Raw genomic sequence first — 14,039 nt, forward strand, 5'->3', positions numbered from 1 at the left:
CTCCTCCTCTGCTGGCCTTGATGCCAACCTTATTGTCTACTGAAAAAGTAGGTGCAAGGATCATCTTCCTGTCTCATTACTCTGACCACATCACCCTCCTCTTTGCATCCCTCCGTTGGTTCCTCCTCCTACCCCACCAAATACAGTTTAAGGACGCTTATAAGGCCTTTCCCCATTTAGCCAATGCTGTCTCTGCTCTACTAGCTTATTAGGTTGTCAGCCTTGCCTTCCCCTTGCCAATGAGGGCAGGCTTGATTGTCAGCTTCTCTGTTGATTCCCATGCTGTCCCCTGTTCCTGGGGAAACTCCCTGACAAAAATAATAAGCCTTCCACCTTATCCTGTTTTTAAAACCCTCTTTTAAAATCTTTCCTCAGCCATAGTGCCACTGAGTTGCTACCTACTGGCATTACTTAGGCAGGTGGTGAGCTACGATTTTGGCTTTATGCCAAACTCTGTTCATTTTATTGTTAGCTCATTTTCCTATTTACTAACCCCTCCCCCCCCACCGCATTCCCCCAATTTTTTTCCTTTTCATCCACTTGTTACATCCTGCCAGACGCAGATTGCGCACTCCCTGGGGCCGGGATGTCTCCTGTGCCATTGGTCTGCACAGTGCCTAGCACAATGGGGCCCAGTTATCAGAATATGAACACTAACATGTTCTGTTTAGAAAGAGAAAACTAGTGGCTTAGCCCAAACCAGATGCATTGGGAGCAAAATGTTTAATGAAACCTAGGACCTGTCTCTCCAAGGCTTACGTAGTAGCGCGTGCAGGGTTCCTTACGGAAACTGAGCAAGGCAGGCTCATAACCCATCTGTAATTCAGTACAGTTGGCAGCCTGAACACTGAGGACCCCATTGAATGGAGTTAAAGTCCACACACAGTCATCTTTTTACAACAGATTTTATTTTGCCAGGCAGGATGGCAAAGGTTGAATTGGCTCTGCCGGCTTGTGGTCAGGTTTGTGGGCATGCAAAATGCCTCAGTGTCAGGAAGGTAGGAGCCCTCTCACCGTTATAAGTGCAATTCCCTTATCTTATCAACGGTGCAAACTCTGTAACGACCTTTGTCCTGAGTATTTGGAGGAGTAAAGTTCACCAGTAAGTAAACGGATTGCAAAGGCGCTTACTGTTGCAAGGGAATCTGAAAACCGCATTGATTTGTTAGTGGTGCCCTGCAGGAATATCACATGCCGGCTCCTGAGAGTAAAGCGACAATGCAGAGCTAGCACTCTTACCAGCTGGTTGAACCTCAGCTGATGCTTCCCCTTTGGCTTATTTATATTTCTCTTTCCCTTGCAGCTGTGTAAATGAGTATGGAAGATTATGATTTTCTGTTCAAAATTGTTTTAATTGGCAACGCTGGCGTGGGGAAAACCTGCTTAGTCCGACGCTTCACTCAGGTAGGATGTTTCTTCTCTTAATGGGGAAAATGCTTCTATGCGTATTGGGGCCGTTTTTGGTTTGTGTGCCTAAATCCATTTGAACGAGTAGCTGTCTCTAAAATAACTTGGAATCTGTGGCTATGAACTGAGGTGCACGCCCGCAACGGAGATCAGCTAAAGCACTTTGTTGTGATACCAACGTCCCCAGCACAAGTCCTAGTGCTGTAAGTGTACCTGCAAGGGGTTACGTCTTACAAAACTAGCCCTCTGGTTGGCAGATCTAGCTGAGAGAAAAACGAGGAGACTATAGATGGGCATGATTTTGATGGGCTCTGGATCAGGCCTGAATGGGTCACAGAGACTGAAGTACCCTCTTGCTGCATCCCGTTGCTCTTCTACCCTGAACCCTGCAGAGGGCTGGGAAGCTTTCAAAGCTGCTTGAAACTGCTGTCTGGATAGAGAAATTCAGTGTCTGGGGTTGTCAGTGCAGCACCTTCCATCACACTCCCTTTAAAAATTAGGCTTTGCAAGCGTTGTAAAGGCCATTTAATGATGACTTCAAAAAGGGGGGAGGGGAGATGAGACCATATGTTGCTCAGCAAACCTCTCAACCCCCTGCTTTTGTTGTCTTCTGTGACCCATACAGCTAAATCCTTAAAATAGAAATGGGGGTTGTGCAAGTCCCTGCTTGCCTTGCAGAAACTTAAAAAATCACAAGTGTTCAGGCTGATTTCCTTTTCTGGGGAAAAGGAGGGGCAGGATTTCTGTAACCGAGGTAAAGGGGAAGTTTGCATGATACTGTATGTAACACAAGTTATGGTTTCAGGGCTAGTTTCACTTTAAAGTCTCAGCACTTTTTCCCTGTGATTGGTTTTAAAAATAAGTCCCTGGAAATCTTAAACTCGCTCTTTTCCTCCCTTTCCAGCTGCAAGCAAATAGCTGACAGCACTAAAGCTAAACCCAAGGGGCTAAACTGTAAAATCTGCAGCCAATTCTGCTGCTTTCCAAGCTTTGGCTTGCTGCTGGTGGTAGCAGAGGCAGATATGGCTAGAAATCAATGTGGCTTTGTGTAGGTCTATAGGCCTAGAAACCAATTGAAAAGCTATTCTTATTTTATTTATTATTTATATAATAGTACCACGAAGCATAAGTTGAAGCCTCTTGACGTTGCTACTGTCAAGATAGCAGCTGACTGTTCGTTCACTCACACAAACCTTTGTACAAGAATGTGAGAGTATCGCTTGGAAAGTGGCTTTCACAGAGTTGCAAGATAGTGTTGGGGAAATGGAAAGCTGTGATAACAAAATGTTCTCTTCTAATGAATGCTCCTGAAGCTTTTGCCACCACTCATTCCTAGGAACTGAGAAATTGATATGGTGAATCAGCTAAACGGCCAATCTAATCCAGTGCCCTGTCTCTGACGTCAGTCAATACCAGATACTTCAGAGAAGGGTGTAAACATCTATAGTTCTTTTTTCTTTTCTTCCTCCTCTTTCTTGTTCCCCTTTTCCTCTATTTTGCCCTCCCCCTCCCTGCCTCACAAGTCAAGTTGTCACGTTCCTTACTCTATGGAAAACAACTGGAGTTGAACTGGAGAGACCTTTGTACAGCAAGAGACATGATCAGTTATTCTTTTGTCCCAGGTAACATAAGTGTTGATTTTGCTGCCACTCCATGCATTGGATTCCCAGTGCAATCAATTGGACATTTGTGTATGGAGTGGGGGGAGAGTCCAGTCCTCCATTAGCTAGGGCGGCAGAACAACTGATTGCATCTCCTGTGGTACAGAGCAACAGAGGGTCCTGTGGCACCTTTAAGACTAACAGAAGTATTGGGCGCATAAGCTTTCGTGGGTAAGAACCTCACTTCTTCAGATGCAAGTCATCTTGCATCTGAAGAAGTGAGGTTCTTACCCACAAAAGCTTATGCGCCCAATACTTCTGTTAGTCTTAAAGGTGCCACAGGACCCTCTGTTGCTTTTTACAGATTCAGACTAACACGGCTACCCCTCTGATACATGTGGTACAGAGGTCTCTCTGAATTCCTAGATCATAGATTCTCAGGCCAGTCTGACCTCCTGTATAGCATGGGCCATAGAGCTTCCCCAAAATAATTCCTTCAGCGTATCTTTAAAAAAACCCATCCAGTCGTGATTTTAAAACTGCCAATGATGGAGAATCCACAACAACCCTTGATTATATTGTTCCAGTGGTAATTACCCTCATTGTTAAAAAGTTGCACAATATTTTCAGTTTGAATTTGTCTAGCTTCAACTTCCAGCCATTGGACTGTGTTAGTCCTTTCTCTGCTAGACTGAAGAGCCCATCATTAAATATTTATCCCCCATATAGGTACTTATGGACTGTGATCAAATCACTGTGAGTTGTTTCCCCATCTATTGATACTTCTCTCTGATGGAAAAGAACTGTTTGGGGAGAGGGGAATAGAATTAAAGAGGAAGAAGGATGGGACAAAAACCTGGTGGGGATTCATCAGCAAGTGAAATCTTCTTTCTTATCTTACTGCAGAATCTGCTTTAACCAAACTGCTTTCTTTGTAGGGGCTTTTCCCACCAGGTCAAGGAGCCACTATCGGAGTTGACTTTATGATTAAGACTGTGGAGATAAAAGGTGAAAAAGTGAAGGTAGGAAACTACCAACTTGCTTGGTTGTGTTCAGGAGCGCATTTACCATGAAACAAACTGTGCTGTGGCACAGGGCCCCCAACGACAGACAGGAGGGCCCGCAAAATGCAGGACAAATATCATCTGACAACCCGCCCCCGAGTCCTGGCCCCGGCGGCGCAGCAGGGCTCAGGCAGGCAGGCTGCCTGCATACCATGGATGGTGGCCCCACACCGCTCCCGGAAGCGGCTGGCTGCTGGCACATCTCTGCGCGCCCCTGGTGGTGGGGAGGCGGCTCCGCGCGCTGCTTCCACCCCGAGCAGCGCACGGAGACCTGCTGCCCCCTCCTCCTAAGGGGCGCACAGAGATGAGCCAGCAGCGGGGCTAAGGAGGCTTCCTGCCCTCTCTGCCTCCCTCCCGGGAGCGGCACGGCACAGAGGAAGCGGCCGGCATGTTCCCGCAGCCCGTGTGGGGGGTGTCTCCGCACGCTGTCCCCGCCCCGAGTGCTGACTCCGCAGCTCCCATTGGCCGGGAACTGCAGCCAATGGGAGCTGTGGGGAGAGCGCCTGCGGGCAGTGGTGCGCAGAGACCCCCTGGCCCTCCCTGCCTAGGAGCCGCCGCCAGAGGGGTGTGTATGCCAGTCGCTTTGGGAACTGCACTGCCCGAAGTAAGCACTGCCCCTCTGCCCCCCCCTGCACCCCAACCCTCTGCCCCAGCCCAGAACCCACACCCAGACCTCCTGCCCCAGCCCAGAGCCCGCACCCCTCCCCCCCCCACACCCCAACCCCCTGCCCCAGCTCAGAGCCCGCACTCCTCACCTCCTCCCAGAGCCTGACCGCCGCACCCCTTCCTGCACCCTAACCGCCTGCCCCAATCAAAGTACCTCACTTTATTTTCATTTACTTCCTATTATAGGAGGAGGATGAAGGAAAAAAAGAATGAAAAACGGGGTGGGAGATAAGAGAGAATGTTCTTTTTCTTGGCTGGGTCCTGAAGGGGGGCCCCCCAAAAATGAAGCTGCGCACAGGGCCCCGCTAACTCTAAATCCGCCACTGGTTGTGTTACTGTCTGGGTTTAGGTGAACCATGCAGTATTCATTTCTCTCTTCGTAATCTGTGGTGGAAGCAATTGTCGGGTGTTTGAAGCTGTGATGACATATAGGAGAGAGAGGGTGTTTGTAGCCTTATTGCCTGGAAAAGTCTGGAACCTAGAGTCCTATTCCTGGCTCTGACTTGTTGAGACCTTGGGCATATCATTTCAGTGCTGTGCCTCTGCTCATCTGTGAGGATAATAGTGCACCTTTGAAGAAGAGTGATGCAAAACTCAATCCATATTTGCACAGTGCTTGCGTATTAGGGTTTATGGACGTGCAAAGAACTATTTCAGTTCAACCTCCATTTACTGAACTCCTGTTAATTCAGATGTGGTATGCTCTCCCCCGCCAGCTGTAGTCATTGCAGTGCTGCCCCTGCAGAGCTCCTGAGGTTGACAGGTGTGGACCTGCAGGCTTGTGGAGTTCTGCAGGACTGAAGGGCCCTAGAAATGCCTCCAATTTTGGTTGAGCTGGCCAGCCTGGGAGAAACTGGGTGACTCTAGTGTGACAAGGTAGGTGGGAAGCGTGATGATCCATGCCTCCAATGTTGTGAAGGTTTCAGGTGACCCCTGAAGTTTTCCTAGAGTTCAATTCCCTGCTATATTAGTACAAGCTCACAGACAGAAATGAAAAAATAGTTGATTTCTCTTCTCTCCCTTCTGGTATTCCAGTGGGTACTCAGATGAGAGAGCCAAGGTGATGCAAATTACTGGCTGTCTGGATTAAACACACACGGCAACGTTTTCAAATGTGGGTGCCTGAAGTCAGATACCTAAGTCTATTTAGATGATGAAAAGTGGCCTGATTTTTATCTGATATTCTGAGAACCTGCAGCTTGTCTGAGAAAATCAGGCTATAGTTTGCTTAAATAGGGATTTAGGCACCTAATGATCGACTTTTTTTAATTATAGGAGTGTCTAGAGTCCCCAGCCCCATTGTGCTAGGGCTTGTACAAGTCTCTGCCGTAGGAGCTTACAATCTCTACAGACAATACTACTTCCTTTCTTTCACCCTTCATCTCGATTTTATAAACTGGAAAAGGAATCGCAAAAAGACTAAATGACTTTTCCCAAGGTCACACAGTCAGTCTGTGGCAGAGCTGGGATTTGAGCCCAGATCTCTGAAGTCTGATGCAGTGCATCAACACAAGACCATCCTTCCTTCCTTAGTTTGAAAAGTTTTTGCCTTGATGTCCCGTCTGCTCTGTAGAGGGATTACAGTTCTCATGGCACTTTTTAGAAAGAAGGGCATTTTCCCATGCACCTCCTACCTGCCTGTCATGCAGAGGTGTGTTCATTCCTACCCTCAAACTATGGGTGGCTGCAGGCCAGTGGTGGTCTATGTGTATAATTTGTGATTTGGGTTCTTTATAGGGGTGCTGTATAAATGTACATTCATCCTCTTAGAGAGAGATGGAAGTCATGAGTGGGGCTGATAGACTCTTTGCTCATGTAAGGTGAAGGAAAAAATGGAAATCCACAGGCGTGTCGATCAGAAAAATCAATTGATATACTTGGGGAAGGGGCACCAGGCAGCTCTTACTCATGTAGCTTGTACTTCTGTGTCAATAAGCCCAGCACTCACTGACCTTGGCTGCATTAGAAGGGACATAACCTTTATGGCAAGATAACATATGGGAAGGAGGGTGCAGGAGAAGTTCGGGCTCCGGCGTTCAGGCTCCTAAAGCGGCTCCAGGGTGGCAGCGGCGCGCACCGGGGCCAGGGCAGGCTCCCTCCTGCCTCTGCCCCTTCCCGCCCCTTCTGTCCCCTCCCCCGCCTTTTCCTAACACTGCTCCCCCCCAAGCACCTCCTGCTTGCTGCTGAACAGCTGATCACAGTGGGCAGGAGGTGCTGGGAGGGAGGAGGAGGAGGAGCTGATCGGTGAGGCCTGCTAGCAGTTGGGAGGGTTTGGGGGGAGGGAGGAGCTGATCCACGGGGCTACTGGTGGGTGCTGAGCACCCACTGGTTTTTTCCTGTAGGTGCTCCAGCCCCAGAGCACCCACAGAGTTGGTGCCTAGAGCCTGTAGGATGTTTCCCCAAGAAATAACATCCAGATAACTTTTTGTGTTCTCACGTGTAAGTCAGGCAACATCCTTTGACTTCCCTAGGAAGACCATAAAATGGAAAAATATAGATGGTAAATTCACTCACTTTGGCAGAGATAAGCTGAACAGTGATAAAAACAGACACACACATTTTGGCTGAAAGCAGATTTTTATCACTGAACACAAATTCTAGGGCTTTTCTTCTAACTTAAATATCCAGCAAGTGGGTTGAATGACAGCTAAATCCAATCACAGGAGCTTCTATCCTGTTGTTCCCCAAAGCAGTTTCTTCCAATTTCAAAGTTCATCATGTTGGTGTGATAGAACATCCTCATCAAAAAGCCATTTTCAGTTCAGAGAGATCATCCTAGAATATCCTGCAGAAATACAAAGTGTATCCACATCAGTAAACCATTATTAAAGTAACCGAAACATCAAACCCACAGAAACAAAAACAAATTACAAAGACCCCGATTTTTAAAGCAGATCCAACCTGACACCTCACTTGCACCCGCAAGGAATTGTGCTTACAATTTTGCATCCCACTCTACTGCAGTTCTGAATACTTAGCCATCTAAACACCATGTGCCAACAGACCAGGCAGTGTGATGCCTGAGTGCTGGGAATTGGTACCACAATTAATTTTCTCTCCACAAAATCAAAGGCAGCTTTTCAAAGTCAGACCCTAAGGCCTGGAATCAGATAATGGGCTAAGTGGGGCTCTCATCTCTCAGAAGCTAATATAATATAGATTACCTGTAATGCTGTGATTGACACAATTTAACTTCCATGTTCCCCTTGAGCTAGAATCTTTTAAGTTTTGTTCACTCTGTCGTGGTCTGCTGAGTGCAGGAAAAATTCCCATTGACTTTTAACTTTTCCACCAAAGATCGCCAAAATGTTGGTCTTTCTGATCAGATTTCAACCATTCAGATGTTCAGATATGGTGATAGGCACTTTAAAAATCAAAGTCTGAAATAGAGAAGTGCCCCATTGAGTTAAAATATTGAAATTTGAGACATTCCTTCATTATGAATCATTGACCACATTTAATCAAAATTGGCTTTTATTCTAGATCACCAAAAGTTCATCAGTTTAACAACTGATACAAATTATACGTTTTTGTTTCATGAGGCAGTTGTGTTTAGGCATGAGACCAATGATTTGGAGCAATTTTAAGGTCAACTGATATCTCTAGATTTACTTACTAGAATTTAGTCAAGAAATGTATTGCAGGCGTAGGCAAATGTGCTGCAAAGGCAGATGTTGATGGCCAAATCCATCCAAAGGATATTTTGTAATCTCAATATATGCAGCAGAAAACAGCCCACTGTGTGCTAGTGGTGGCAAGCAACCAATGCACGGCACCCTGCATACCAGTGGCGGAAAGGAAATATGGCCATTAGCATTCTGGCATTACTTTTATGAAAAGTGGCAGGAGATCATCCTTGTTTGTGTAGAGCAGACAGGACTTCGAGTTTTTTAGGTCTTTTCTCAGTAGAATTTACTATAATCATGATTTCTACAGGGCCTACAACGTCTCTTCTTTCAGTAACAATGTAGCTTTGCTAACAAAACCTTCTAAATTTCTGCTAAGCCGTAGGAAATTCCTTGTAGTTCTGGCTGCATCTACCGTTCCGCATGTACTTGTTTGTTTTTTTGAGCTCTTGGCATCTTGCTACAGAGCTTCACTTAAGAATTCAGAATCTTAAAAGCTTTGCATAGAGTGGAGAGGTAACTTAACCCAAACTTCAGACTGGTTTGAACACTGGTTCAGCTGTAGGCTATAGTGATTGGTACCATTTTGATTATACTGGCATTTCAGCAGATTTACTAAACCTCTGTGAAAATGGTTCTGTCATCTGAGCCATGTTTACATACCTTTTCCCCAATTTAATACCAGATTAGCTGAACCACGTTAGAACCATTTTGAAATTGTTGGTTAGTTTTCCCAGTGTAAACATGGGCTGCAGTGTGGGTCCTTTTTGGTCATGTTCCAATTAAGCACTTCTCTGTTTTAGTGTGGATTGAGGTCACGTGTTATCTTGCAACTAATCTGAAATGCCATTGACCAGCGAACATGATTTTAGGGACCCAATCCTGCAGTGATCTCTGTAGGCAGACCCGTGGTCGGACATAGAGCTCCCTACAGGATCAGGGCCAATGTTCTTTTAAAAGCCCTTTCTCCTCCCCCACCCTTGAGATGATGGTGTAAATGATAGTACTTTGCACTTCTACTCTGTGTTGCCTTTCAAGATCTCAAAGAGCTTTAACACCCCTTTGATGTAGGTAAGTGGTTATATACCCTTCCTTACAGTTCCAGACTGGGGACAGACAGCAGTGAGGTGACCTGTGCAAGGCTATGCAGAGCACAAACCTTGAGATGCATGGCTGAAAATTCATACACAAGCCCACGCTGGTTATTCTTTCTTATGCTTTCTCTCCTCACCCCCTCCTCCCTCACACTCGTCATTTGAAACGGGATAACTTCGTTTGCAGCTGGGGGAGATGTTTTGTCTTTGTTTTTCAGCTGTTGTCATTGTCCTCAATGCAGGGGGCATTTGTTTTCTCCCTGTAATGCCAGCATTAGAATTCCAAGCCAGCATGGCTTACTACTTCCACTGCTTACTGAAATGCTCACAGTCACATGAAAGCTTCCAGACCTGCTGCTTCCAAGGGAAATCAGCTGGAATGCCAGCTGACTTAGTGCCTTGAATTTAAATCTTTAGATGCAGGAACAGAAACAAAAATGGGGGGTGGGGTGGAAGAGGGAGCCAAAGGGATTGAAAGTGACCTGATTTCCCATCAGTGGGTTTCCCCTGAAAGCATTTAGGTGCTGCCCAGTTGCTAAGTAAAGGATGGTTTAATGCTTTTTTAAAAAATATATATATTTTCTCCTCCTCTTTCTCCCCTTCCTGTTGTGCCAAAAGCTGCAGATCTGGGACACGGCAGGGCAGGAGAGATTCCGGTCCATTACGCAGAGTTATTATCGCAGCGCTAATGCATTAATATTGACCTATGACATAACCTGTGAAGAATCCTTCCGATGCCTTCCCGAATGGCTGAGAGAAATAGAACAGTATGCCAGCAATAAGGTTATAACTGTGCTAGTGGGTAAGTGAGGACTGTGCTTTTATAAGCGCTCATTTCGCCAGGAGAGAATAATCAGCCATGTCCATCTGGAGTTTCACTGGGGTCATTGGCAGATAGAGGTATTAGCAGTGGAAAATACTGCATTTATTTTATCTCATAGTGCCAGGATCTCCTCCAAATATGCTGGACTGGACACCCCTTGATGCTAGTAGGTTCTGTACCTATATCTCTATAGCATCTTACTGTAAAGCCATTCACTTGAGTGAAATTGCCAGGACAACTTCTGTATCTGAATGACTCCTCCAATGCACTAATAATATAACTCAGAATAGCAACTGCTGCTTCTCAAAGTGTTGGCCATCTTAAGCCATATAAGGTTGTTCAGCGTGGAGGGGTGTATTTAGGTAGAAAGCCCAAACAAACCAGGAACCATTTAACGATTGTTTCACTTTCCCTTCCACTGTGTTTGGTTATTTAGCCCCATGGCTTTGACTGTGCAGGTGCAGTTTACAAAGAGTAAATGGAGCTTTACACCGCTAGGTTCCCAGTTCATATCTAGATCAGGTTGGTAGTGGCTGCAAGTTGTTATGCTTTGATGGCCTCAGTCCTGTTGCAGTGACAGGCGTCGGCATCACAAAAACTACCATTCCAATTGGCATTCTCAGCAGAGAGGTCAAAGACTCAGTGGGCATATGGAGCCTGGAGTGTCTTCCTCCTCTCCCTCATTACTGAGGCACAGTGCCGGGCAGTGGAGAAGAGCATGTGCCGCTGTCTGTACCATCCCTGTCCTGTGAATAAACAGAAGGCTTCTGTCTCCAGGGCCATGAGGCTACACCTTTCACTGGTACTAAATCAGAATTTCACATGGATTTTCAGAGAATTAAAAAATATATAAATGAAGAAAATGCCACGAATAACATGTCTTTGCTTGAGATGAAGCAAATCCAGCCATCAGACACCAGTTTGCTACCACAAATGTGCACCAAGGTATACACAGTGATGAGGCCCATTAACATTTTTGCAATGCTGCACTTTGTTTTCCAAATCCGGTAGTCAAAACACCACTTTTCAGGGACTTGGTCCAGGGACTAGGTCTCAGCACAGTCGAAGAATGATGGACACATAATTTGGGGAAAGGGTTAGTCAGCTGGTGGGTTGAGTGGTTATTCAACAGCAAGACCTCTCCTCTTTTAAATAGCTTAACATTTAAAGAGTAGATAGTACAATTCTACAGAATAATCTGGTGTATTTAGTCTTTATTTGGATTTAAAAATAATTAAAAAGACCCTTATCCCAGACTCCAGGTGCCCTAATGCACACTAACAATGCAATCTAAAATACATGGAGGTTCCGTGACAAGAAACCATTCACACTGTAGATTAAAGGTACAGTATATTTTATAAATAGTTTATAAAAGGTTAATAAACAATAATGTGCTAATAAATTGCTAGAATCCAGTAGGTTGCTTATAACCATCTGTAGCACCTTCTACTGCCGTGCTTATAACTTGGTAAGATGCTTATATATTCTAGTAATCACTTATTAACTCTCTATAAATGTAACTTCATGTAAAGTATGTCCATGAACCATTACATTGTAAAGGAGAGGTTGTTGGATGGAAATGATGGCAGTGGAAAGGGATCCTTTCCTCAACTCCCACCTCTTCCCAAACCAACTGCAGGTAATATCACATTAATCATTAGTTGGTTTATTCCCTACACGAATGTTGATCTGTTCCGCCATAAGCTAAAAATGAAATCTCCCTGAGGGGAAGGGTTCCTCACCTCACCTAGTTCTAACAGCTTTCCAGCACCCATTCATTCCCCGTGTTCAGTAACCATTTAATGAACAAAAATCTGTAATTAAAACTGGAGAGCAGGTCTCTTTTTAAAGCTCATAATTATATGAAAAAAAATATTGCATTTGGCGCCCCCACATGCAATAATTGACATTTTAAGTGCTCCTTGGAGCAAGAACCAGTGATTGTTCAATAGACATTAAAAGGGAAATCCTTTAATGCCAATTGATATTAAACAGGTGCATTAGCACTAAATTAATGCTAAACGGCTTGCGTGTTCCTGGGGAAAATTCCATTAAACGAGCTAATATTAAAAAGGCTTGGTTGTCTATCAGAGAATCCACTTTTTGGGGGGACAGGAGAGTGAGCATTTATTTTTGTAGCTTTATAAGATGAATAGTTTGTTTAAAATAAAGAATCTAACACGAGACACATGGTGACAAATGGTTCCTTTCTTCCAGATCAATTTCTGTTGGTTTTGTCTTACAAGTCAAATTAATTCCCTTTCTTAAAATATTGTATTGATGCAGGTAATAAGATTGATTTAGCCGAGAAAAGAGAAGTCTCCAAACAAAGAGCTGAAGAATTTTCAGAGGCCCAAAACATGTACTATCTGGAAACTTCTGCTAAAGAATCGGATAACGTGGAAAAACTCTTTCTGGACTTAGCTTGCCGGCTGATCAGTGAGGCAAGACAGAATACGCTTGTGAACAATGTGGCATCCCCGTTACCAGGAGAGGGGAAAAGTATCAGCTATTTGACTTGCTGCAATTTAAATTAAGGGCTGGCCCAAGATCCACCCCAAAAGGGCCAAGAGGTTTTTTGCTGAGATTTATCTCAGTGAAGGCAATTCCTGCCACTTTGACACATCTGACTCACACCTAAGTCAGGTTCCTGATCTTAAAGCATGGCAGGCTGGCCGCTCCACCTGCAAGTCAACATAGCAGAATATAATATGGTTTAATCTTTTTTGCAGTCTCTGGAGTTGGTTAGGAAAAATAGTTTGCACAAGGCGCTCATTCAAATCCAGAGCATGGGCTGCTTCGTCACTTTCTGTTGGAGATTAGAACAGCCTCCCTGGATGATACGGAAGAATGCAGGATCTCTTTTGCAGCACGCGTTTGGTCTTTTTAAAAAAAGATGAACTTTAAGTCTTGGACTATACAGTACTGGCATTCTTCCAGGCTGCCAGCCAAATGAATGCTTAGGATGTGTATATGCCCACAGCATCCTGATGCAGGACTCAATTGTATGTTTTGAATTAGTATTATATCTTTCATCCGCAGGCACTTTCATGAACTTGGAATTAAAAACATATATATCAACATTTCCAAACAAACAACAATTTGGAAAAAGATATGGATACTGGCTTAGTCACTCCGTTTGGTGCTAGTACTTCAGCTGAATATTTCATAGACCAAACCTAGTTTTATTACATTACTGTCCTCTGAATGTGTAACTTAGAGTAAGTAGTGAAAGTATGCTAATAAGCACTGTCCATAAAATATCATTACCTCTTTTTCTCAGCCTGAACATAGTGGGTAAGGACTGTGCTTCTTTGATGTCAATTGTGGGGGTGAAAAGACTTTTTTTCTTGAGTCAAAAAAGCTCCGTAAACAGTAATTTCCTAATGTAATGAACTAGTTTTGAGAATACTGACTGATGGAGTTGTAAACAGATCAGATCTGACCAAAATATTGTGCGTGCACTGATCATGGATAAGGGTTCAAAGGCAGAGCACAGTTTAGATGGCAGTCCAGTGTGTTTGAGTAATGAAAGCTTGTAGTTACAGGTCTTGCTTGAGAAGCAAGCATACAATTTTGTATGTTTTTTTTAAGCTTAAGTGAAAATGGCAGCAAGTGGTGTTGTTAATCATTTTGTGTCTTACTCATCCAGTGATCATCTTATGAAACTGTACCTTGGAGAAGCAATTCACGGTACCAGTTTGGCATCGACTCTGTATTATAGTAGCTTTTGGATCCATGACCATAGATTCATTTAA

The 14,039-nt window shown here is 44.6% G+C and overlaps 1 protein-coding gene across 1 annotated transcript in view; it reads left to right on the forward strand.

The window, feature by feature from the left end:
• RAB30 (RAB30, member RAS oncogene family) overlaps positions 1-12,818 on the forward strand; it is a 63,720-nt gene extending 50,902 nt beyond the window's left edge. Inside the window, exons 2-5 of the mRNA XM_065406701.1 lie at positions 1,304-1,404; positions 3,947-4,030; positions 10,077-10,260; positions 12,568-12,818. Of these exons, the coding sequence (XP_065262773.1) occupies positions 1,312-1,404; positions 3,947-4,030; positions 10,077-10,260; positions 12,568-12,818 (612 nt within the window). The 5' untranslated portion in view covers positions 1,304-1,311. The remainder of the gene's footprint in view (positions 1-1,303; positions 1,405-3,946; positions 4,031-10,076; positions 10,261-12,567) is intronic.
• The last annotated feature ends 1,221 nt before the right edge of the window (positions 12,819-14,039 follow it).

Source organism: Emys orbicularis, chromosome 1, assembly GCF_028017835.1.
Source record: "Emys orbicularis isolate rEmyOrb1 chromosome 1, rEmyOrb1.hap1, whole genome shotgun sequence".
NCBI lineage: Eukaryota > Metazoa > Chordata > Testudines > Emydidae > Emys > Emys orbicularis.